Here is a 27,968-nt window from a genome sequence, read left to right as displayed (position 1 = left end):
TCGATACAAGTTCTTTCGACTTTTGAATATGAGCATCGCTTCGTTGGGCCTTTCATATTTTCGATATCATGTTCGGCTCAATTTGCAATGCTGAGACAGTGACGGAATTCCAATTCGAGTGAAAAGTCCAACCAGAAGTACATATATCTTCATGTACCTTGGCGACACAAACAGAAGCTAAAACAGAATCATGCACTTTACGAAGAAGGGCATCCGCAGTAACATTTACCGATCCAAAGTGATATTGAATCTCACAATCAAAATCCTTCAGGAGATCCATCCACCTGCGTTACCTCATATTCAAATCAGATTGAGAAAAGAGATATTTCAGACTCTTATGGTCTGAATAGATAACAAACTTTTTTCCGTACAAATAATGGCGCCAGATCTTCAAAGCAAATACAATGGCAGCCAATTCAAGATCATGAATAGGATAACAAGTTTCATGAGATTTCAATTGACGAGACGCGTAAGCAACCACTTTGCCATGTTGCATCAAAACACAGCCCAAAACTTTACCAGACGCATCTGTACATACCACAAATCCTCCGGTACCTGAGGGAATAGTAAGCACAGGTGCTGTGGTCAATCTCGTCTTCAATTCAAGAAAACTAGCTTCACATTCATCTAACCAAATGAATCGCTGATTCTTCTGTGTCAGTTAAGTAATAGGTTTAGCTATTTTCGAAAATCCTTCAATAAAACGACGATAATATCCAGCCAAACCCATGAAGCTACGGATCTCAGGAACATTCGTAGGTCTCGGCCATTCAATACAGCTTCGACCTTAGCAGGATCAACAGATATGCCATGTCTCGAAATGACGTGGCCCAAAAATACTACCTTGTCCATCCAGAACTCGCATTTGGACAATTTAGCATACAAATGACTAGTACGAAGAGTTTGAAGTACCAGTCTCAGATGTTCAGCATGCTCCTTTTTTGATTTCGAATACACAAGAATATCATCAATAAAGACGATCACGAATCGGTCAAGATAATCTCGAAAGACACGATTCATTAAGTCCCTAAAAACAGCAGTAGCATTCGTGAGACCAAAAGGCATAACCAAGAATTCATAATGGCCATACCTCGTACGAAAAGCAGTCTTAGGCATATCTTCGTCTCGAACTCGTACTTGATGATATCCAGAATGAAGATCAATCTTCGAGTATACAGAAGTACCCTGAAGCTGATCAAATAAGTCATCAATACGAGGAAGTTGGTACTTGTTTTTCACAATAGCCCGATTCAGTTGCCTATAATCGATACACATTCGCATAGTACCATCTTTCTTTCGAACAAATAAGACCGGAGCTCCCCAAGGTGATACACTCGGTCGAATATATCCCTTATCGAGAAGATCCTGTAATTGTTCTTTCAATTCTTTCAATTCCAATGGTGCCATGCGATATGGAGCTTTAGATATGGGAGCAGTCCCCGGCATAAGGTCAATACTAAACTCTACTTCTCGATGAGGAGAAAAATCAGGAATCTCATCGGGAAATACATCTGGAAACTCTTTCGCAACAGGAATCTAAGATAAAGAAGGTTCATTTTTAGAGACATCAATAGCGTAGATAAGATAACCATCATCTCCGCTAGTCAAAAGTCGAGACATTTCCAAGGAAGATACCAATGGAATTTTGGGTTGAGAACCCTTGCCATAAAAATTCCACTTGGGTCCATCAATCGGTCGAAATCGAACTACTCCATGACAGCAATCCACAGTAGCTCGATTCGTCATCAAGATATCCATGCCAACAATACAATCAAAGTCGTGCATTGGGAGGACAATCAAATTCAGAAATATCACATTATCCTCATATATCAATACACAATTATGCACAACTTTTTCAGACAAAATAATCTTCCCTGCTGGCGTGGCTATCGACAGAGTATCATACAACGGGGTACACTCAATATCGTGAGATGCAACAAATGCATGATATATGAATGAATGAGATGCTCCTGTATCAAATAAAACACGTGCAGGATAATTGCAAAGCGTGCAAATACCTGCAATCACGCCTCCAGGAGCTTCTCTCGCCTGATCCTCAGTCATGGCATACACTCTAACTTGAGGAGGAACTTGGGCACTCTGACCACCCGGTCCTCGATATCATGGGGCACTCGACTGCTGAAAAGATGGAACAGGAACAGCAGGTCTCGTCATACCAGGGCCACCTCTAAATCCTGGCTGGGGTTGAGCAGAAGTCGTACCCCTGTTCGTACATACTCGAGAGAAATGGCCTTTCTGCCCACACTGATAACAAGTACCAAACATACCTCGACACTGCTCGATAGTATGTTTACCTCCACAATGACTACAGTAAGGAGCAATCACAGGACCCCCTTTCTGTGATCCACTCGAACTCGAAGAAGACGAGGAAACAGAACCAGTCTTTTTAAACTTCTTACCCCTCGGCCGCAAAGTAGGCTGCTGAGCGACACCGGTGGTGGATTATACTGTGGACCTCCCCGCCTAAGTCCAGCCTCGGCTGCCTTAGCTCGTTCCACTGCCTCTGCGTAGCTGGTAGGCAATCCAGAAACAACATAAGTATATATAGCAGGATGCAATCCATTTACAAACCTGTTATATTTTGCCCTCGCATTCCCAGCTACGTGAGGTGCATACTTCAACAGAGTAGAAAACTTTGAAGCATACTCTGCAACAGACATCGTTCCCTGCTGCAGATTATTGAATTCATTCTCCTGTGCAGTATAATAAGAAGGAGGAGAATACTGCTCCAAAAACTGGGCCTTGAAGACATCCCAAGTGACTTCAATCCCGGCCTCTTTCAGTCCAATCTCAGCGGCTTTCCACCAAGATTTAGCTCGGTCCTTCAACTGATAAAGAGCAAGTTTCAGTCTCCGAGCCTTGGAATACTCAAAAATATTGAACGAGTACTCGATATCCTTCAACCAGGCTTCAGCTCTTTCTGCACTCTCAGTGCCAAAGAACCTCGGTGGTTTTAGATCCTGGAATCGAGCCATCACCACATCCATGGACAATCCTTCAAATTGTCCAACTATCCTCTCAGTACTGATACACGCAGTTTCATTCGTGGGATCCATCTACAATCAAAAGATGAATATCACAAATCAATAAAAATTTCATAATCTCATCATCTCATATCATCAATCTCATCAGATACTTACTCGAATCAAATCAAGTAGGAGCAAGTAATACAAATAAATCAACACAAACTCACAATTCATTTGTGCCTATTCAAGTGTACACAAGACTTAATCGAGCATTCCCAGCTATGCTCTGGCCCCACAATAGCTCCTAATCGTTATTACAATGCAATCTGATTAGGGTTAAGTAATTACAGCAGAAAACGAGTTTAAATTTTCTTTACAGTGAGCCCAAATCATTTCATTTGAATACTAAAAATAGTATTTCATCTCACGTCATAAACATGCCCACATGAAATCAAAAACCAATCACATAGAAACAACTCATATCCTCGGGACATGCCCCGGTATATAGATACATATACATATATACTGGGAACAAGACATAACATAAAACCTCAGCCCAAGCTGTGGCTCCCTCCAGAAGTACCCTCTCCGGTCTCCTGATATCTTGGAGTACCTGCCATTGTCCACACACAAAGACAACAACAGCCCCCCCTTGGGGGTGAGCAAAGCTCCATATGGAACAACCAATCATATATACCACAGATATCTAAGCAATGATATATGGTATGCAATGCAAGTATGTCGTGGAGGTATCGGGTCAAATGCCCATCCACTGAGCACATGTCAGAATCAATCGAATCGCTATCAAATCAATGCTCGAGCTGGCACACCGGACAATATGGGATACTCGTATGATAGCGTCGGCAAAGCGCCATCAAATCCCACATCTCATATCCAATCATATGGGGCCACAAATGTCTATGTTTTACGGGTCATATAATACCAACATAGCAATTGTGTTTACAAACCCCGGAATCCAATCCAATCATATCAAGGTATCCAAGGATGAAAGCTCAACGTGCATGTCATGTATCGATGTATGCATAAAATGATGTGTGTTAACAAAACATTTATTTTATACATCGATATCTCAATCTCAATGTCATGTATGCCACATCAATCAACAAATAAGGCATATAGACACATAATCTCATTTCAATCAGTCCAACATATATCATATAATACAGATACCTGTCGTATGTTACCCGGTCGCAACATACCTCATTTCTTCGTTTCCAGTTGATGTAGCCTGAAGATATCGGTATAATACTTTATCTACATCAATAACATACTCATTCCAATCAATAACATAGTCCCAAAATCATTAATATGAGTTTCAAATATCATTTGAAACTTAAAAAATTTATATCAAATCCAAATCATTACATAATTCAATTCCGACTTCGAATATGAGTTTCTTGTCGGTTATTCTTCTACATATATTTATCAGAATTAGTAATAACTGACAAATAATTATTCAATCTCAACCCTACGATTAAAATTTCCCAATTATAATAAATTGAGAATAATTCAAAACAGCATCAATCATCTATTCTTCGTTAAAATCATACAATATTCAACAATCTTCAATTTCTGTATGATTTAACAATTTATCGAATTTATTCCAAAAATCGACGAATTTCAAACATCACCAAAAATATAAAATTTATACCTCAAATCGAAGACCTCATGTCCACGATCCTAGATCTGGAGTCGGTTCGTCGATTTGATACACCGATAAATCGCACGATAAAAAAAGAAAATCGAAAAGCTCTCACCTCTCCCCTCTCACCTCTGTCACACGAAATGGTTGTCACGGTGGAATTGAAAGTCCGTCTCAATTTTATTATTTTTTATTTTTTAATATAATATAATATATACTATTTAAAATTTTAACGTTGGTATACGCCTTTAGACCAGTCAAACGATCTAATTTTTCAAAACTCAAAACATGAAACTTCTACATCTTTGAGTTTTCTACTTTATATTCAAATCTCAAATCATTTGGACTTCATATGACCAAGATATGTCATATTTTATCCATAAAAATTAATTCATTATTTTTCAACTTATTTACGAAAATGCCATCAATGCTATTTTATTTCCGGGCTCTCATATATTGTGTGTTTAACGTGTAGGGGTGTGTGTGTAAATGTGTGTGTGCGTGAGGTAGTGTAGGTAATTAGGGGTAATTATGTGCTTAATTGATAATTAACAACTAATTAAAATATTAATCTTCCTCTAACTTTAAATAATATCTCTTAATTTAAAATAAAATGTACAAGTGACAAATTTTTAAAAACTTTAACGTCGTAAAGTCACCTAATAATTAAATTAGTCTTGAAAAAAATGATAAAACTAAATAAATCATTTAAAATGCCCCATTGTTAATTAAAAATCAATTACCACATTTTAAAATCGTCAAAATCGTCGCCGGTCTCTTTTCCTCGATACCACATCGAATAATCGCCTGAAACATGAAACTCAAGAAAGTATTTTAACGTGCATCTCATAAACATAAATAATTTAAAATAATTAAATTTCATAAATCATGCACCGCTAAACTCAATTAAAAGTAAATAAATGATTTAACAATTTAAATAAATGCATGGGTTTTACATGTACTAAATTTGAGCTCTACAGAGTTATTTCTAGATTAATGATATAGAAAAAAGATAAATCAAGAAAAGTTAGAGGGACCATTCAACCACCCACTCAACCCACTCAAGAGATAGTGTCAAACACATCTGGATGACAACGAAGAAAAACTAATGGCAAGAGTTGAAGTTCGAGATTCAAATTCGTAAAGGGCTTGTATAAATAAGAAGGCAGAATGAAGATGAAAACATCACTCAACCTCTACGTTTTTCTTCAAAATAATCTGAATATTTTCTCTTTCAAGTTTATGTGTGTTGTACGTTCAGCTACTATTAGTAGCTTAACTAGTTTCTCCTCCTCTACAGGAGGTTATTATGTAACAATATTTTGTATGTTTGAATAAAAGAACCAAGACTTTTGCCCCTCTCATGTATTAGTTTCAGATTGAACTATTTACTATCATCCGGAGGTAGGAAACGAAACAGGGTTTTGTGTTAAGTGCTGTTGAAGGAATCTGCGTCAGGAACCATCTGTTGCGACTGCGTGGTTAGTCTGTGAGGAGTAGTATGTAAAAATCCGATGGATATAACCCGACGACATTCTGGTCAAAAAGGTAAAATGTTCAATTTATTATACGGAAGCATGATGAACATTTTCTTAAAAAAAAATCGATCATTTAACCATGGTATGTAGGCTGAAAATCTTGCGTAGCTGTATGTCTTGAGGCTACAAGCCTTTAAGAACATGCTCGATATGTCAAATAATGCCACGTACCATAAGCATGAGGTGTAAGGGTAATTTGGGAAATTTTAGAAAATTGGAGAGTTAAAACAAAGAATTGTAGGTATAGAGAATAAAGAGAAAGTTGAGAAGAAAAGTAGAGAATTATTGCAAATTTGTCCTTCTTTATTGAGCTAATAAAAATAAAGTTTTATTTTTCAGGTAAGAAAATGAAAAGTAAAAAAACTTGTGCAGAAATATAACGTGAAACCGCGTAAAAGTTGCATAGGGGGGATTGAAAAGAAAAGGTGCGACATTCAAAGTCTTACTTCCCAGCATTCATTCTTTCTATATTCTTCAACTTTTACGCCTCCTCCAAATTTAATTGTTCCCATTTCCAAATTCCATATTCAATTAAGTTGTTTGATCTCTCTCTCTCTCTCTCTCCACCTCGAATTCTGCCCAAAAAATCAGAAGATTTCTCATCCTGGAGGAGATTTCTGGATCTTGAGTCTTAAGCTCTTTGTTGTTACTTGTTAAAAGTTTCATGTTCTAATCTTTGGCCTGGATTCCTTCAAAATTAAAGATTTTATTTTGTTTTCTGTGTTCTGGGTTGTTGTTAATTTATCCTCTTGTTTCTGCAAGATTTTTAGAATTTCTTCCATCTTTTCTTCTGATGGTGTCGAAATCTTTCTGCGTTCTTGGATGCTTTTGCTTGTTCTTCTGTGGGTTTCTAGCCAGGGGGGATGGAGTGGTGTTAGGTCTCAGATTTTTGAATTTTTCGGCCATAGAGTTGCCCGATCGTTCTAGCTTCAATGCTGTATCTTCTTCGGTGGATTCGGATTGCAGCTTCTCGAAATCCAGGAAAACAGCGACCCATCAGATTTTGGTTCATGAAGAAGATGATGTTGGAGAAGACTCGAAGCCACAGTCTGGCCAGCCAACGGTGAAGCTCAATCTAAAGGTTGAGCCCTCGGATTCTGTGGCGGATTCCACAGCGAAGGATTTAACACGAATTCGAACCCTCCAAACAAGAATCATCGAGAGAAAAAATCAGAACGCCCTTTCAAGATTGAAGAAAGATGGTGATCAACAGCTTACGAAGCCAGTTGTCGGACAGGACGACTTGCCGGGAGCTTATTCCGCCGGTTTCTCCGGCCAGCTTATGGCGACTCTGGAGTCGGGGGTGAGTCTCGGTTCCGGGGAGTACTTCATGGATGTTTTTGTGGGTACACCTCCTAAACACTTCTCTTTGATTCTTGACACTGGCAGTGATTTGAATTGGATTCAATGTGTACCTTGTTATGATTGTTTTGAACAAACTGGTCAATATTATACTCCGAAAGAATCGAGTTCATATAGAAATATTAGCTGTAGTGATCCACGGTGTCACCTTGTTTCGTCCCCCGACCCGCCACAGCCCTGCATGGCTGAGAATCAGAGCTGCCCTTATTATTATTGGTATGGAGATAGCTCGAATACTACCGGTGATTTTGCGCTTGAGGCCTTTACAGTTAATCTTACGACCCCGAGTGGGAAATCTGAGTTCAGGAAAGTGGAAAATGTGATGTTTGGTTGTGGACATTGGAATAGAGGGCTCTTTCATGGTGCTGCTGGGCTATTAGGCCTTGGGAGAGGGCCTTTATCCTTTTCGTCGCAGCTTCAAGCTTTATATGGCCACTCGTTTTCGTATTGTCTGGTGGATAGAAATAGCAATACTAGTGTTAGCAGCAAGCTTATTTTTGGGGAGGACAAAGACCTCCTCAGCCGCCCTAATTTAAATTTCACGTCTTTTGTCAAGGGGAAAGAGAATCCAGTGGATACATTCTATTATGTGCAAATAAAGTCGATTCTTGTTGGAGGGGAGGTGCTAAGCATACCGGAGGAGACATGGAGTTTATCTCCAGAAGGTGCTGGTGGGACAATCATCGACTCGGGTACGACACTCAGTTATTTTGCTGATCCGGCCTATCAAATTATTAAGGAGGCTTTCGAAAAGAAGGTGGGGGGCTATCCGGTTGTGAAAGATTTCCCAATTCTCGATCCTTGTTACAACGTGTCTGGGGTGGCTAAACAGGAGTTGCCCAGTTTTGGGATTTTGTTCGGGGACGGTGCCATATGGAATTTCCCGGTCGAGAACTATTTCATTAAGCTCGAGCCGGATGATGTAGTTTGCCTAGCGATCTTGGGGACCCCTCGTTCGGCTTTGTCAATCATCGGGAACTATCAGCAGCAGAATTTCCATATCTTGTATGATGTCAAAAAGTCGAGGCTTGGATTCGCGCCTTCTAAGTGTGCTGATGTATAACATGTTTACCGGTGTATAGTTTAGGTGGTGGGTGGTAAACTGCAAACAATATACTACAGGGGTTATGGAGGGAGACTCCTCACAATCTATTTATGAGGTAAGAAGAAGACAATTGAAGAAATTTTACCATTCTTTTAGCATCAATAATTTGTATGATTGACCAATGCCTTCAGCGATTTGTTAGAAATGGCAATGCTTGTATTGCTTCTTGCACATTTTTGCAAGAACATTTTACATTTGAATGTACATTAAATTCTTGAAACTTTCAAAGATAATACATTATATTTGAGTTTAAATTTATGCAATAAAATATGCTTTTGCGTCCCAATTTTTGGTTTGATCTCGGTTTTCTTGTATCCAAACGCAGTGTAAGTTTTAAAATATTTTATTTTATTTTATTTTGACATTCAAAATATATTTGTTTTGGGCACTCGTATGGTTTAATTAATCAAACATTCATAGGGCGTTAGAATTTTATACCTTTGGTGAAATATTCACACGGCTCCAATTTTTTTGGGATTAGCAGATATAGCTCTTGATGAATTCCCTACGAACGTTCTTCAGAAACTCCTTTCTTTATTTTTCTAATCAGGTCCACGACTAGATGATTTGTTCTTCTTCTAATTTGCACTAGAAAAATTAAAAGAGATTTTACGTTGGAGATCAAAGTTTGAGAGACGGCTCAAACTTTCCTCCAAAGAGAAGTGGCCGAAATATTGAGTGTTATGGGAGAAGGGAAATTAAAAAATTCCAAGGTGATGGAGGCTAGAGTTATGGCTTGCTCACTTCTATTTATAATTAAGCTAAGACCTAATACACATAATTAACATTAATGAGCTTGATTAATTAATTGGGCTAGTCCAACTAGTTTAATTAATTAATCAACTTCCATTAAGAACTTTAATTATTTAGTATGTTGGACTTGTACTCCTACAAACTTATTAAACATACTTTTCACCGATTTTAATTTAATATTTAATAAACTCAACTTTTGAGTTTAATAAATTAAATTATCAGATTTTATAAATTCTACTCCTTGAATTTATTCTCTCAAATTTTATAAATTCATAAATTCAACTTCTTGAATTTATTATTTCATAAATTCAACTCCTTGAATTTATTTTTCTCAAAATTTAATTATCATAAATTCAACTCCTTGAATTTACTATATCATAATATAAATTAAAATCCTTGAATTTATTCTCTATCAATGAGAACAAACGATTAAGTGCTTGTGTGACCCTCAATGGTTTAGGGATACAGCTAGTCGTGGGTTCACAACTCCTTGTGATTTAGGACATAATCCTTTATTCGGGCTTATCCTTTTTTGCTCCATTCTATGTATCAACAATTGATAATGAGAATGTCAGAAATCATATTTCTGATTAAACCCCATCGAATAATGGGAAAAACGTCTAGTAGCATCGTCCCATGATTCCCTAGGTATTACTGATAGTGCCTGCAAGAACCAGTCGATTATGATTAGCGTATAGTATGGTTTCTTCATCTCATATATCCCGATCGAATCTGCAACCATTGGTTCATCGAGGGTTGCATATTAATTCGATAACTATGTGATACATATAAATAGTGGCATCGTATGTACCATTGGAGAAGGTCCAATGTACATCTCATACTCTGGCCAGAGATTCCACACACAATTATTTCATCAGATCACATAGGATATCCACACCCGTAGGTGAGCGGTGAATTCTCGACTACAATGCACTGGCTCCTACATGTGTCGCAACTTTACCCAATCTCGCCACCTGATTACTCTCCTGGAGCCGGTAAACGAGTCAAAGCACATTCCTAGCATATAGAGCCTCAGTGTTGTCCTGGGTCGTAAGGACTCATGGTGTACAATCATAACCACGGACTTATACTCTCGATGAATGATAACCATTTGGAAAGTCTGAGGGAGGGTTGTTCGTTATAATCATCATATGACTACCCATATGCATGTTTGGACATCTTTATGCCCTTATCAAGAAACGCAGTACACAACATCACAGATGCTAGTCTCGAGCTCAATTGACCTTTATCCATGTTTTAGGTGGCTGAATCGACTAGGAACGAATTTAGATCATATAATGTTTACAAATGAATTTCAACATCGAATTACGATTCATTTATATTAAAGTATAATCAAGGTCTTTATCTATGTTTGATAAAATGGGTGTACAGATAAAGAAATAACAAACCATGAAATAATGAATTATATTAAAATAAAGATTGTTGATTGATACAACTGAGTCAATAAAATCCCTAGCCAACAGTTAGCTTGTAGGACATCTACTCTAACAATCTCTCACTTGCCCTAGAGCCAACTACTCATAAAATTTAATCCATTGCTTCGCGATGCTTTTCAAACAATGGTCCTGGCAAGGGCTTTGTAAGTGGATCAACAACATTATCTGTAGAGGGGACTCTTTTGACTGATATATCTACTGTTCTCACAATCTCCCGGATGATGTGGAACTTCCTCAGTACATGTTTGGATCGCTGATATGACCTTGGTTCCTTTGCTTGCGCAACGGCACCAGTGTTGTCGCAGTACACCGGAACTGCATCAACTCTATTAGGAATAACACCCAACTCTTGGACAAAATTCCTCATCAAAACTGCCTCTTTGGCTACAGCAGATGTAGCAATGTATTCAGCTTTAGTGGTGGAATCCGCAATGGTGTCTTGCTTGGGACTTTTACAAGAGGCAGCCGCACCATTAAGCATGAATACAAAACCAGAGGTCGATTTCGAATCATCTACGTCACATGGAAGCTAGAATCAGTGCAGCCTTCCAATTTCAATTCTCCACCCTCATAGACCATGAACATGTTCTTAGTCCTTCTCGAGTACTTAAGAATATCCTTCACGGCCTTCCAATGTATTGGACCAGAGTTCGCCTGATAACTGCTTGTAACACTCAAAGTGCAAGCAACATCGGGGCGTGTCGATATCATACCATACATGATACTACCAATGGCTGACACATATGGAATACGTGTCATCATCTCTATCTCTTCATCAGTTTTGGGACACATAGCTTTAGATAGAGTAACACCATGACACATTGGTAAGTATCCTCTCTTGGACTCTTCCATAGAGAATCGCTTCAGAATGGTATCGATATAAGTGGCTTGGGTGAATCCTAGCATCCTTTTTGATCTATTTCTATAGGTTTGTATTCTCAATACATAAGATGCTTCATCCATGTCTTTCATGGAGAATTTACTTGCTAACCATACTTTAGTTGAATGCAGTAATCCTACATCATTCCTAATTAGTAGGATGTCATCAACATAAAGTACTAGGAATGTAACGTCCAAGATTTTAGTGTAATACGTTTGAGTTACTATGTATTATGAATAAGGGAATGAAAGAACACACGGAGAAGTGACGTTGCAATTTGAGTTTAGTTGCAAAGTATAGTGTTTAAGTAGAAAGACAAGCGCACCCGCGGTAAAAAAGCCAGCGCACCCGTGGTGGTTCTTCTGAAATTTTGGAGGTGGTACAGTAGAGTCAGTGCACCCGCGCCATAAAAGTGACCGCACCCGCGGTGTTGGTACAGTAGAGTCACCGCACCCGCGGTCAAACATGCACCGCACCCGCGGTCGTGCCTTCTGAAATTATGGAAGTGATCCAGTACGCTCAGCGCACCCGCGGTGTGACGTGCAGAATAAAGAATGAAACATGTGTCTTCATCATGCAAGATATATATATGAATTGTCTTCATCTCCTTCATTTCAGCAGCCAAGGACCGAGAGCAAATTCAGAAATTCCTCCAAACTTCATTCCAACTTAGACATTTGATTGTGAAGAATCTAACCGTCCGATTATCGATCCGAGTTGAGATTCTTGCTCCTCTTGTTACAAGTTACTAAAGGATGTAAGTTTTACTCCATTTCAGCATGTTTCGAAATTGATATATGGGAGGAAGTATAATTTGAACTCTAAATTATGTTCTTGGGATTACGAGATACCTATATTCGTAACCGGATCGAAGAACAGATATGATATGAAAATTTTGTTCTAATTCCAGCATGTCTTGAGTTGAGTTATATGGATTTTGAGATTATGGAACATATTTGTGATGATTATTAGTTATGGTATTATTTCTGTGATGTTGAGATTGACGGGGCGATCAAGACTGTATTATTATGCCATCGAAACATCAGTAGATTGATTGTGATCAGATTCAATATTGATTGAGATTGTATTATGATATCGTTGATATGGATCAGATTATGTTTGATTTGAGTATTGATCAGAACAGGTTTTGAATCGAGTTGCATATTTATATTGTGCCTATGCGATATTGTCATTTCAGATTTGATATGGACAGGTTTGATTTCGAGACTTCGACTTCGTCAGACCGAGAAGAGAAATGTATAAATTGATGTTGATGCGGGATTGCACAACTCGAGTTAGATTTGACTTGCGTTTCCAAAAATCACATACTTTACTTTATTGCACTGATATTTGCAATTGATGTGATTGATATTTTTGATCTATTGAGTTATGTCTTGAGTCATAGGCGGATCGCCTAGTCGTAGACTATTGATCTCGTGACAGAGGTACCAAATAGTGAAAGAATCGTCACTGGGCCATTGCACATTGTCACAGAGGTTCGACAAGATATGCCAGGGCGGATGTGCCTAGTCTTGGACAGAACCGCCAAGACACCGGATGTTTGGTCATATTGATGTGACTTAGAAGAAGAGCGACTTCTATTTCCGATATTCGGTATAGCTAGGACCAAAGTCCTTAATAAGAACGTACCGTCACCACGACCGAGGGAGTAGGTGAGAGAATGTTATGTTCTTATTCAAATCGGGATCCCTAGATTAGGATGAGTCGAGTCAGAGTCTAAGAATCACAGAGTGTGATTCGAAGTTTATATTGATTCATGTTCTGATTTTAATACATGTTATGAATATCTGTTTCATGTTGTTATATCTGTTTATATGAAATGCATGTATGCATGATTTATACTGGGAATGTAATTCTCACCGGAGTTATCCGGCTGTTGTTCTGTTTGTATGTGTGCATGACAAAAAATGGGACAGGATCAGGATCAGGAAGAGGATGAGAGATGTTAGTTAGCGTGGAGATCCGGGCGCAGAAGCAGAATATGATTCAGCACTTGATGTATAGATGTTGAACCTAGTTGAGATAGAAACTTGTAGTACATGATTTGTACTTTTATACTGACATGTATATTAAATAGATTACATTACGTTTCCGCATTAATATTTTGAAAAGAAAAAAAATTTAGTCCCACTTTTCTTAATTGTTATATTTGATATTAATAATGATTAAGATATGAATTAGCGTTCGGGTCGCCACAGCAGGTGGTATCAGAGCGATAGATCCTTTCGACTGAGATAGGAACTAGTGAGCGGGGTAGATTGAGTTTTCTTTCCTGCTTTTGATTGCTAGCATGTTTTACTGCGTTATAATACATGTTTACCTGAATGATTCGATTTTATTGGTAATATGTATTATTGAGAATTAATCAGAACCGATTCTTGATCAGTAGTAAGATGATCAGAGGAGGACTGAAACAGGTTTATTGTATTTGGTTACTAATTCTTTTGGTAATCAGATATACCTCCTCGAAGAATTCCAGAATCCGGTGGTACTTCGGTTTATCAGATAGATGTGTCAGAAACTCCGATGGAAATAATGTTGAAGAGATTCCAGTCATTTCAACCGCCGAGTCTGAAGGGTACTGAGACGTCTGAGGATTGTGAGAGTTGGCTGACTGATATTGAAGTGCTGTTTGATTCACTGGACTACTCAGATGAACGCCGAGTTAGATTGATTGGGCATCAGTTGCACAAGGTCGCAAAGAGTTGGTGGATCGCAACCAAGGAAGCCTTGGAACAGCATGGTACCGTGATTACATGGAAAATCTTTAAAGCTGAGTTTCATAAAAGATTTCTTCCAGTATCGTACCGACAAGATAAGAGTACCGAGTTTGCCAACTTGAAACAGGGCCAGATGAATATTGAAGAATATGTGGCAAACTTCTCTACTTTATTACGTTTTGCTCCTAATGTGGCTGGGAATGATAAAGCTGTAGTTGAGCAGTTCATTAGCGGATTGAATCCTGAAATATCTGCATTGGTATATGTAGAACGACCCCATTATTTTGCCGACGCCTTGAACAGGGCAAAGAGAGCTAAGGCCAGTTTGATTCAACAACGAGGAATATCGTATGTTGTTCACCCGCAGAAACAACAACCTCCAGCTCAATTCTTGCAAGCACCGTCTCGATTTGATAGTGGTAGTAGTAGTAAGGGGAAAGAAGATTTCCTGAAAGCTCGCAAGAAACAGTTTAAGAAGCTAGGGAGTGGTTCATCTAGCTCCAGTAGTTCTAGCCCAGGTTATACAAGAGAGTACTGCAGAACTTGTGGAGGAAGACATTCCACAGAGCAATGCCGAGGTGTGGTTGGTAGTTGCAACGTCTGTCATCAGCCAGGACATTTTGCTAGAGTATGTTCACTGAGAGCTTCTCGACGATCTCAGGGAGCAGAACCATTTGGATCAGTGGTACCGCCTGATAGACTGTAGAACCCGTAAATCAGTAGACGTATAAGCCATGCATAATTCTAGATTTTTAAAAATTAATTGACTTCATTGCATGATTATTTTAAATGCATTTCTTTGAAGTTAATTATTTATTATTTCAGTTCAGTAGTTTGATTTTTAGCATTTCAGTTATTTCATTGAGGCCGGACTGGAGTGGGAGTTTTGAGATAGAATTTAAGATTTGAGAAATATTTCCAGAAGTTAATTTAGCTAGCAAGTAAGTTCATTTAAGTTAAAAAGAAGGTGTGAGGATTTAATTTAAGTTGCTTGAGGTGATTAAGAAATAAACCCATTTAAGTTGCTTAATTAAGGGGTTAGCTCACTAATTAATTAAAAGATTAGTAAGGCTTTTAAGGATTATTAGTTGACTAGATAATCAACATCTCCCCTACCTTTTTTTTTTTAAAATTTCGGCCCCCATTAGATTTTTGATCAACTCATTTGCCAACTCACCCTTGACCAATTCTTTGCCATCTTTTAGCATGCTAATAATTCCAATTATCTATCAACCTCCATTTATTAATTAATTAGCATGATCCTAGTCTAGATTAGGATGGAAATAATCGGCCACTACACCTAGCAAGCACCAACAAATCATTTGATATCAAACTAGAATTCAAAATTCAAATGAGAAGACTTAGTCTTGATATGATCCTATTATAGTGCACCCTTCTCCTCACCTTCATAACCATCATTTCTCCCCTCTCCTTTTCGAAATTTAGAGTGTATTCAGATTAGAAAATCGTGAGCCATAGCTAGGGAGAAAGGCAAGAAAAAATCGAGAGCCAAGAAAGGTAGAGAAGCAAGCAACTCCGTCTCCTCCGCGCCGTCTCGTCTCTTCTTTTCGTTTCTATTTCAAACGATAACCAAGGCATGTCTAGATCCTTTCAAAACCTCAATCAAGTCCTATTATCATATTTTTAACGTTACATGATCATCATTTTATAGCATAACCGAAATATATCAAGAATTTTAAGAAAAATACAAAGTGCAGATTTCGGCCCCTTCATGATGCTCTTCACGGTTGTGCTTGTTTGTGTATATTCAGGTGGATGGTTCGACTCCAGGCTCCCAAGGCAACATCTATACACGTAATAGGATGCATTAGGATCAGATTTGTCCGTTCGTTCAAGCCCCTGGTTGCTGGAAATTCAGAAATGGACAGCAACCTCTCATTTGGTCCATTATGAGTTTCGAAATTCAGTTTTGATGGCAAGGAAGAAGGATCTGATCTTGGCTGCCCCAAGGGCCTATAGCCATGGTTAGATCACTCCCCTAGCATGTCTAAGACGTGACTAAGTCGCCCTTTTGGTGGTTTGGTCCATGGCTCATCGGTTTAATAAAAACATCACAACAGCCCCATGTCCCTTCGGCCCCTTCAAATTTCAGCATATGCATTTCGGTTTTGGGTTGCTTGGTATGGATCTTGGTTGGCCTATGGCCCATAGCCACGGTTCATACCATGCTCTTAGATGTCTAGATCGTGCCATGGTCAATCAAATGGCCACTGGAACGACGCAAGACATCGATCAAAGCAAAACACTACACACGCATGCACGTTGGTTCTCGGTTGGAGTTTCGGTTGAGTTATGGTGTGACGCGGATTGTGGCTGGCCTAGGGCCCTTAGCCATGGTTCAAATCACTCCTTGGGATGTTGGTTAGAGTCTCTGGTCGGTGGTTCACGTCTCCAATGGCCGGTAGTCTCGAAAACAACACAAGTTACGCAATGGTACAGTTGCTGGAATTTTACAGCAAGTTGCTGTGTCGGTTCGGTGGCTCGTTCGAGTTCTCGGTTGGCTTTTAGCCTATGGCCTTGGACTGGACAGTGCCCCTTTGAGTTGGGAAGGTCGTGTTTTTGACCGTTTGTTATTCGGATCATTTTTGAGGTCGTACGAGAATTTACGGTGCGATGTGCCAAATTGACTCTCGAAAGAGCGTTTCATGTTTTGGCCTCCATTTCACCTAGATTTCGACCCTCATCATTTTAGGAGCATTAGTTCATAATTTTAAACGTATTTTAATCATGACTATACGTCGGTTCAGTGTTGGTTCGGGTTGGTTCGGAGTCATGATTAAATACGAAGTCGGTAGACGTAATTGTCGCATTTTCAAACGTAAATTGCATAGTTGGTCAAGTTTAAGCTATTGCATATTCTTCATGACAGTTAGGTTGCAGCGAGCCTGGGGACGATCCAACCCAATCCAGTTGGTAAAATTACAGGATTTTTCATTATGCCAATTAATAATATTACGTGCATGAAAATAAAAAATACTTATTTTTGAGATTTATGCGATATGGCTTGTGGTCAATTCACTATTATGGGAGCATTATTTTATACGGTCGCCAGTGACCGATCAGTTCAGTTTGGTACCACCCGGTCGCCAGTGACCGGCCAGCTCAGTTCAGTTTGATACTCCCCGGTAGCCAGTTACCGATCAGTTCAGTTCAGTGCAGGGGCCACAGGCGTAGACCATAATCTCAACAGAAAATTTTTACCAGTTATTTCAGTACAGGGCTCCAAGGAGCAAACATTTTTACTATGATTTCAGTTCAGTTATGCACGTATTATAATTGCTCAGTACAGGTTATTTTCAGTATGCCTCATGACATGATATTTTATCCCATGCACATTTTACTTCAGTATTTACTCGTTACCTACGATATTTGTATGCTGAGTCTTTAGGCTCACTAGACTTGATTGTTGTAGGTACTGATGAGGCCAGGGCCGAGGGCGGGGACCAGTGAGCCAGCTTGGGTCGGCAGTAATGGCACCCGAGGACCTCAGTTTCAGCACTTGCCACTTTTTATGCTCAGACATTTTATCAGCTGTTGAATATTTTTAAATTGTTATTTTCGGCAAACTTTATTTTCTTCCGCTGCTATATTTTAAACATTGAACTTGAGTTATCAGTTGATTTTATGAATGAGGCACTCCATTTATTTTTAAAAAGAAAATTTTTAATTTTTCGCAAATTTTTTTCAAGCAAGGAGTTCTAGGGCCTTTGCATAGACAATCACCGGTTGTTCACTCTTCTCAACCACCGACGACTTCTCAATCACAACCAAGGCAAGGACATACCTGACGAGGTAGTGGCAGGTACTTATTTATTGTATGGTTATTTTGCATATGTATTGAGGATACTAATGCATTCCATACGATTATTCTTGAATGAATTGCATTGATCTATGCTTTGAATATGGAGTTATTATATGCTGTAGTATCGATCTCTTTTATGTTTGAGAGAGGTTTTGTATTAGTGATATCTGTTAGACATGGTATGCTACTGTATGACATATATGAGATTGAGTTAGATGATATGGTACTTGAGTTATCTGAATGGGATTACATTACTGGGACTAATATGTTGACCAAGTACAGAATTACCGTTGATTATTTCCAACAGATTGTGGAATTCAGACCGGATATGGCTGATAAATGGAAATTTTACGGTAAGAATTTTTGAAACGTCTCGCTCATTTTTAAAATTCTACTGGACATTTTTTTTAAATAAAAGCTCGCATTTTCGAAATAACATTTAAAATAATTGTCTTTATTTTACCATAAAAATATCACAGTTTAAAATGACCAACATCAAACGTAAACGTAAAAGAGTAAAAATCGTAATAGAAAAATATAACATGTACAAAAATGATCTTAAATATTTTTCAGTAAAAATAGCGTAGTTTAAAATAACCCAACTCGTCTAAAATTATACGTAAAAATAAACGTGTAAAATTCTTAAAATCATCAACGTATGAAAATATTCATCTCCTCTCAATCTCATAAATTGTAATGCGGAAAAACATGTGGTCCTCGGGTCGTGTCACCTTACTAGGTCTGCCTACTCAGAGTTCGGCACCTCCAGTCTCCTCATCATTAAGCTCACCTGCATCACACACGCCTAGAGAGTCTAAAGACTCAACACACCTGCACCGTTAATAACAAGTACATATACCTAGCACACAGAAGTGAAAAATATCATACTCAACATATCTTTCATGAACTTAAAAGCATAATGTAAACGTGTTGTGTAAAATCATGTCATGTCAAAGCATGTCATCTCATATCATCATATACGTAAACATATCTTTCATGAACTTTAAAAGTATGAACATCAAAGTCTCGTGTAAAATCATGTCGTGTCAAAGCATGTAATCTCATATCATCATATACGTAAACATATCTTTCATGAACTTTAAAAACATGAATATAACATGTCGTATAAAATCAAGTCGTGTCAAATCATGTCATCTCATATCATCATATACGTGTCAAAACATGTCATCTCTTGTTATCATGTTCGTAAACGTGTCGTGTAAAATCATATCGTATTAAAGCATGTCATCTCATGTCAAAATATACGTATACATTTTCTTTTTAATTGAATTCAGTTCATTAGCTGTGACATTCGTATCAGCTCTATCGATGGATCCATCTACATGTAACCGTGGTACCCGACGGCGAGAGACATCAGCGACAGTATTACCCGTCCACTGAGCCCGGGCCTCAGCTCATCATATCTCATATCATGTCAATGGAAATACGATCGTCGGGCTCCCTCTGGGGCCTTCTCCCGTAAACGGGCTCCCTCTGGGGCCTTTTCCCTCACGATATCTCCAATCATATCATCATGTCATCGTATTAGTCACAACTAAATCACTTCCTTTAAAACGTGTCATCATATTCATCACTTAATAAAATAATGCATATACGTAATTTTTCCTTTAAACCAAGCATGCACCGTATTTATTATAATTGCGTAAAAATCGTAAACATGATGCATAAAAATTTAAAACATGATAAAATGTGCTCAGGGTGCTGCCAGGACCAACATCTCACCCCGGATGCAAAATGACCATTTTTCCCCTGTAAAGCCAAAAATTATCGTTTTCTTCCTAGACGTAAAATTTCACGTCTTTGACATTTTCTCAATTCCATTGACTCTAACTTGTCCCAAATAATTATTTAAGCCTACATAAACTTTCCCATATTTTTATTTGGCTTAAATCGATGACTTAAAAATTAATCTTTAACTATAACATATTAATACGTTTTAATCCCGAATTAAACCAAACCTTATCATAAAATTTCCAAATTAAAAACTTAGACTTCTAATAATTATTTGAACTTAAATAAAATTTTCCATAATTTTATTAATCTTAAATCTAAGCGTTTCAATTTAATTCTTTAATTAATGTTTCATGCGGCGACTAAATCCCGGATAAATCTAAAACTTATTATTTTGATCCGAAACATACCAAACTCCTTAAAACATCCCAAAACATATTTATAATCATTCCTATACGTAAACTCGAGCCCATATCATAACTTAACCGAATTGTTTGAAAACTTAGACTGAGGTTCCGTTTTTAACCCGATTCGATTCAACATTTATCCAAATCTTTCCCAACTTTTACCATATTATAAAAACCACTTGATAGGCCCTAAACAATTTCATTAAGCTGCTACCCCACGGCTGTAAATTTCCAGAATCTAAAATCCACTCTCGGTCCTATCCCATTACCCCCCTCATGTGCACATATCTCTAAAAAACTCACACCTCAAGCTACCCTGTCGTTCCAGCAATAAACCCACGTACTGTGGACTTAGACCAGACACCCAGGAACGTCCCTGAACCAGGCCATGCACCCCATGCACACCCTTAATCGCTAGGAACCCGGATCCGCAACAAGTTCCTTACCGAGACTCACTCTCCTTTCTCTCGCCCGATCACCCATTCTCTTGTTTCCAGCATGGCTCGAGCCATTCCAGACCCTGACTCAGATCCACTAGGGTCTGGTCCAGGGCTGGAGATGGCCTTTGCACGGCTGGTGTACCAGAAGCAAAGGATCGAACCACTACACCAAGTCCCGATCTACACAGCCTCCACGGCTTAGGACAAAACTCGCTCAAATTCCCACTCCTGCACCTACAGCTCTCACTCTCGATGTATTCCTGTCCTTGACAACCCCACACAGCAGCCCCTTGCACATATATTCAGAAAAAAACATGAGCCACACTCATAGAAACGATACACACATAAAAACGAAAAGATCATTCATGGAAATGCTTAGATCGAAACATTTTATGCATGAACAACATCAACAGTATATACCACGGGTATGATGCAAAAAAAATAGTGCAAAGCGTGCCTGATGATGTTTGAAGAACAAAAACGAGACGAGGGAGACCCGGATGAATTCCTTTCGCAAGAACAAGATCAAACCAAAGCTTCCTCAGCTGGAGAATGCTGAAACCGAGAATAAAATTTCTGAAAATGGGGGTGTCGGTTGGTGTGAGGGTGGTAGGGTTGGGGTTTGGTTAAGGAATTTATTATATAGGAATAATTTAGTTAATGGGCTCCAAATTTTAAATGAAAAATAAGTAAGAAGAGTTTTAAGCCCAATAAGCTTAAAAGTTGGCCCATTAAATCCAAACATACTCCTGAAAAATATTTCGTGTTGAAAAGTTTTTGAAAATGATAGCCGAACCCTGAAAAAGTCCATCGATACGATAAAATTTGCGTACCGGATAAAATAAAATCATGCGGGTAAAAATTACCCAAAAATCCCATTTTTGAAAAATACTCTTAAAAACACTTATATTAATTAATAAAAATGAATCATGTAATTAAAATAATTTTCCTGAAAATTCTCCGGTCTCCGATCCTCGTTTGAACGCGAAATGAAACTTAAAAATCTTTAATGCATGAACCTTTAAAATTTCATGAAATAAATTCTACCATGCAATATTTATGCATAAAATGCATAAAAATAATTAAACACAATTTAATGAAATAAACAAGCATTTAATGCTTTAAAACAATTTAATAAAATACCAAAGAAATTTAATAACTTGCATGCATGTGGTTTACGTGACCCTTCAAATTCTCGGGACGTTAGGATTCCTTGGATAGGGGTGATATTGAGGACTCGAGTGTTATAGAAAGGAGCGGAGAGATTCCTTGTCTATTCAGTTGATTACTGAAATCGAGTCTATCATTGGCTGATTTGCCAGTGACATGAGAGTTACTGATGATTTTCCCCAGATGAGATTCCGAGTTTGATTCCAGCCAGGGAGATTGATTTCAGCCTTGATTTGATACCAGGTACTGTTTTATTTTAAAACACCGTACTGAATGATACTGATTGAATTGAGGGATTTAAAAAAAAATCAGATAACAGATTTATTAACCGAGAGTTACATCTGATTGAGTATTTCTCTTTCGGAATGTATCAGCTATGGTTGTGAGTTGATAAACTCTGTGTTCAGAATATTTTGATGATTCTCTGATTAGTTGATCTATGATATTCTGGAATATTCGAAGATTATGACTGATTTTGTTGAATATCTGAGTGTTGTATTGAATATTCTGGAAACTGGAAAGTAGGATACAGAAACTGTTGAAATGTGCATCTTGATTGCGACAGATTGTACTCAGGGTTTGTTATATCTGAAGATGATATATCTGTTGATTCTAGTACAGTGAAGCCGTGATTAGTTGACTGAGCTCGACATCAGTGTCAGAAATTTGTAGTTGCATGAGTTAGCAGGCTACTGTATCTGATTTTTATTCTGAATTGCTTGAGAATGATTATTTTCTGCAGCAGTATTTGATACAGATTGTATACAGTTGAGACTCAATACCGTACAAGCCGAATCAGAGCTGATGTTGAGAGTTGAAACAGTTCAGAAAGTTGATCAGAATGAGCAGATCTCCTCTGTATTGGGATGATATATCTAAAGTACCAGAACTTGGACCTGATATGATCCGAGAAATGACTGAGAAAGTTAAACTGATCCAGAAAAGAATGAAGACAACACAGGATTGGCAAGCCAAGTACGCGAATGTACGTCGTCGACCGTTAGTGTTCGAACAGAGAGACAGAATAATTTTGAAGATCTCTCCATTCCGAGGTATGGTCAGATTTGGCAAACGTGGGAAATTGTCTTCTATATACATTGGTCCGTACGAGATTCTTGAGAAAATTGGTGATCGTGCATATCGACTTGCTCTTCCTCCTTCTCTATCTGGGATACATGATGTATTTCATCTATCGATGTTGCGTAGATATATGCCTGATGTTTCTCATGTCATTCAGCTTGATGAAGCCGAGCTTGACGACACTTTGAGTTATATTGAACAGCCAATTCAGATTCTTGATTGGAAAGAAAAACAGGTCAGAACGAAGATCATTCCGCTAGTGAAAGTCCAGTGGAGTCGTCATGGCACTGAAGAAGCAACTTGGGAGACAGAATCAGAAATGAGACAGAGATATCCAGAGTTATTTCCATGATGTGAGTATTTATTCAGCTTTTGATTATATTGCTTCTTTTACTTGCTTTGATTGATTGCATGCGAGTTCGAGGACGAACTCATATCTAAGAGGGGGAGAAATGTAACGCCTAAGATTTTAGTGTAATACATTTGAGTTACTATGTATTATGAATAAGGGAATGGAAGAATAGACACGGAGAAGCGACGTTGCAATTTGAGTTTAGTTGCAAAGTATAGTGTTGGAGTAGAAAGACCACCGCACCCGCGGTAAAAGAACCAGCGCACCCGTGGTGGTTCTTCTGAAATTTTGGAGGTGTTACAGTAGAGTCAGTGCACCCGCGCCATAAAAGTGACCGCACCCGCGGTGTTGGTACAGTATAGTCACCGCACCAGCGGTCAAAAATGCACCGCAACCGCGGTCGTGCCTTCTAAAATTATGGAAGTGATCCAGTACGCTCAGAGCACCCGCGGTGCAGAGTGACCGCACCCGCGGTGTGACGTGCAGAATAAAGAATGAAACATGTGTCTTCACCATGCAAGATATATATATGAATTGTCTTCATCTCCTTCATTTCAGCAGCCAAGGACCGAGAGCAAATTCAGAAATTCCTCCAAACTTCATTCCAACTTAGACATTTGATTGTGAAGAATCTAACCGTCTGATTAGCGATCCGAGTTGGGATTCTTGCTCCTCTTGTTACTAGCTACTAAAGGATGTAAGTTTTACTCCATTTCAGCATGTTTCGAAATTGATATATGGGAGGAAGTATAATTTGAACTCTAAATTATGTTCTTTAGATTACAAGATACCTATATTCGTAACCGGATCGAAGAACGGATATGATATGCGAATTTTGTTCAAATTCCAGCATGTCTTGAGTTGAGTTATATGGATTTTGAGATTATGGAACACATTTGTGATGATTAGGAGTTATGGTATTATTTCTATGATATTGAGATTGACGGGGCGATCAAGACTGTATTATTATGCCATCGAAACATCTGTAGATTGATTGTGATCAGATTCAGTATTGATTGAGATTGTATCATGATATCGTTGATATGGATCAGATTATGTTTGATTTGAGTATTGATCAGAACAGGTTTTGAATCGAGTTGCATATTGATATTGTGCCTATGCGATATTGTCATTTCAGATTTGATATGGACAGGTTTGACTTCGAGACTTCGACTTCGACTTCGTCAGACCGAGAAGAGAAAGGTATAAATTGATGTTGATGCGGGATTGCACAACTCGAGTTAGATTTGACTTGAGTTTCCCAAAATCACATACTTTACTTTATTGCACTGATATTTTCAATTGATGTGATTGATATCTTTGATCTATTGAGTTATGTCTTGAGTCATAGGCGGATCGCCTAGTCGTAGACTATTGATCTCGTGACAGAGGTACCAAATAGTGAAAGAATCGTCACTGGGCCATTGCACATTGTCACAGAGGTTCGACAAGATATGCCAGGGCGGATGTGCCTAGTCTTGGACAGAACCGCCAAGACACCGGACGTTTGGTCATATTGATGTGACTTAGAAGAAGAGCGACTTATATTTTCGATATTCAGTATAGCTAGGACCAAAGTCCGTAATAAGAACGTACCGTCACCACAACCGAGGGAGTAGGTGAGAGATTGTTACGTTTTTATTCAGATTGGGATCCCTAGATTAGGATGAGTCGAGTCAGAGTCTAAGAATCACAGAGTGTGATTCGGAGTTTATATTGATTCATGTTCTGATTTTGATACATGTTATGAATATCTGTTTCATGCTGTTATATCTGTTTATATGAAATGCATGTATGCATGATTTATACTGGGAATGTAATTCTCACCGGAGTTATCCGGCTGTTGTCTTGTTTGTATGTGTGCATGACAACAGGTGGAACAGGATCAGGATCAGGAAGATGTTGAGAGATGTTAGTTAGCGTGGAGATCCGGGCCCAGAAGCAGAATAGGATTCAGCACTTGATGTATAGATGTTGAACCTAGTTGAGATAGAAACTTTTAGTACATGATTTGTACTTTTATACTGATATGTATATTAAATAGATTACATTACGTTTCCGCATTAATATTTTAAAAAGAAAAAAATTTTAGTCCCACTTTTCTTAATTGTTATTTTTGATATTAATAATGATTAAGACATGAATTAGCGTCCGGGTCCCCACAAGGAATGTCACTGCACTCCTACTAACTTTCTTGTACACGCATGGTTCCTCAGGATTCTTAGCAAAACTAAACTCTTTGATAGTGCTATCAAATCTGAGTTTCCAACTCCTTGACGCCTGCTTGAAACCATATATCGATCTTTGAAGTTTGCATACCTTATGCTCACTTCCTTCTAACGTGTATCCTTCATATTAAGACATATAAATTTCTTCTTTGATGTCTCCATTGAGGAATGCAGTCTTTACATCTATTTGTCATATCTCATAGTCATACCATGCTGCTATGGTTAGTAGTATTATAATTGACTTAAATTTAGCAACTGGTGAAAAAGTTTCCTCATAGTCAATTCCTTGCCTTTGAGTATGACCTTTGGCAACCAGCCTTGCTTTGAAGGTCACTACCTTCCCATCCCCCCAAGCTTTTTTTTGTAGATCCATTTGCTTCCTATGGGAACAATTCCCTTAGGTGGATCCACCAATGTCCAGACTTGGTTTGAATACGTAGAGTCCATTTCAGACTGCATGGCTTCAAGCCATTGAATCAGTATCAGATATTGCTTCTTTGAAATTCATTGGATCACATCCAACACAATGCTCATCACGACTTTGTTCATGAAGAAGCGTATATCTTGCAGGTGGTCTAATAACCCTATCAGACCTTCTAGGATCTTGTACTTCAACTACTGGTTGTTGGAAAATTGGTTCAACTTCTATAGTTGAGTGAGTATTTTGAATATCTTCAAATTCTATCATCTTGCCTTTTCTATCTAATTAAATTCCTTTTCAAAAAAAGTGGCATTTCATGAAACAAACAATTTATTTTCATCGGGATGATAGAAATAATATCCAACAGAATTCTTTGGATATCCTACAAAGTAGCACAAAGTGGATCTACTATCCAATTTGTCTCCCGCTGTCTTCTTCACGTAAGCAAGACATCTACATATTCTCATTTAAGAATATTTGAGAGTTTTTCCCATCCATATCTCATAAGCTGTTTTATCCACTGCTTTAGTATGGACATTATTCAACAACATTGCCGCAATTTCAAGCGCAAAGCCCCAAAACGACGTAGGCAATTCAGTGAATGTCATCATAGATCGAACCATGTCCATCAAGGTTCGATTTCGACGTTCAAAAACACCATTCAATTGTGGTGTTGCTGGTGGAGTTCACTGTGAGAGAATCTCATTCTCTTTTAGATAACCCAAAAATTCAGCACTCAAGTATTTTGCACATCGAACAGATCGAAGTGCCTTAATACTTCTCTCTAGCTGGTTTTCTACTTCAGATCAGAATTCTTTGAACTTTTCAAATGCTTCATATTTGTGTTTCATCAAATAAACGTACACATATCTCGAATGGTCATCAGTAAAGGTAATGAAGTAGGAATGCCCAAATTTTGTGCTAACACTTAGCGGGTCACAAACGTCCGTGTAGATGAAATCCAGTAGACCATGTGCTCGTTCCACGTTTCCATTGAATGGTGTCTTAGTCATCTTTTCTTTTAGACATGACTCACAAGTAGGTAGAGAATTTATGTTTGACAAGCCAAACATGCCTTCTCCCACTAGCTTGTGCATCCTTCTTTGGGAAATATGACCTAGTCTAGCGTGCCATATTTGTGCGGGATTTGGATATTCTATTTTTCTTTTGTTTGTTGTTATTTTCGTATGCGCTTGGAAATTGTTTAACGGAATATCCTTTAATTTTAAGTTATAGAGATCATTTGTTAATTCTCAAATTCCAATCAAACATTCATTCTTATATAAATTGCAAACACCTTTAGCAAGAACACAAGATTAACCATCCCTATCAAGCATAGAAATAGAAATAATGTCTTTAACCAATTCAGCCAATGGCTGTGGCAGCAACTCTTGCTCCATTTCCTAGTCTTAGAAAGGTCTCACTATCTCTAAGCCTCTTGCTTCTTCCCATCACCTGCAAATTATTGCATAGATGAGAACCACACCCTGTATCCAATACCCAAGAAGAAGAATTAATAGAAACATTAACTTCAATATAAAACATACCATGGCTAGAACGCTTCTGGGCAAGATACTCCTCGCAATTACGCCTCCAATGTCCAGGTTTGTTGCAGTGGAAACAGACTTGTTCTGACTTGTCAGGCTTTTTGGGCCGTGGATTTGGTTTCTTGTATGGTTTCTTGTTGGGCTTGTTCTTCTTCAGAGGGGCATAACGCTTCTTGCCTTTATTTGGGGCTCCCTTTTTTGTACTGGACGAAGAACCCACTAGTAAAATAGGCTTTTCCTTTTTAATTGTGGCCTCATAATT

At 38.3% G+C, this 27,968-nt stretch overlaps 1 protein-coding gene and 1 long non-coding RNA gene across 2 annotated transcripts in view; one reads left to right on the top strand and one right to left on the bottom strand.

Moving 5' to 3' along the window:
- The window catches only part of LOC142520982 (uncharacterized), a 43,588-nt gene that overhangs the window by 11,759 nt on the left and 3,861 nt on the right, over positions 1 to 27,968 (bottom strand). The gene's annotated exons all lie outside the window — the stretch shown is intronic.
- On the top strand, positions 6,605 to 8,866 carry LOC142520865 (aspartyl protease family protein 2-like). The gene has a single exon (XM_075624014.1). It carries the CDS (start codon positions 6,982 to 6,984, stop codon positions 8,611 to 8,613), a length of 1,632 nt encoding a protein of 543 aa, XP_075480129.1. The 5' UTR covers positions 6,605 to 6,981; the 3' UTR covers positions 8,614 to 8,866.

The sequence above is a fragment of the Primulina tabacum genome, chromosome 12 (genome assembly GCF_025594145.1).
Source record: "Primulina tabacum isolate GXHZ01 chromosome 12, ASM2559414v2, whole genome shotgun sequence".
NCBI lineage: Eukaryota > Viridiplantae > Streptophyta > Magnoliopsida > Lamiales > Gesneriaceae > Primulina > Primulina tabacum.
This window is presented reverse-complemented; position numbering and strand designations above follow the sequence as displayed.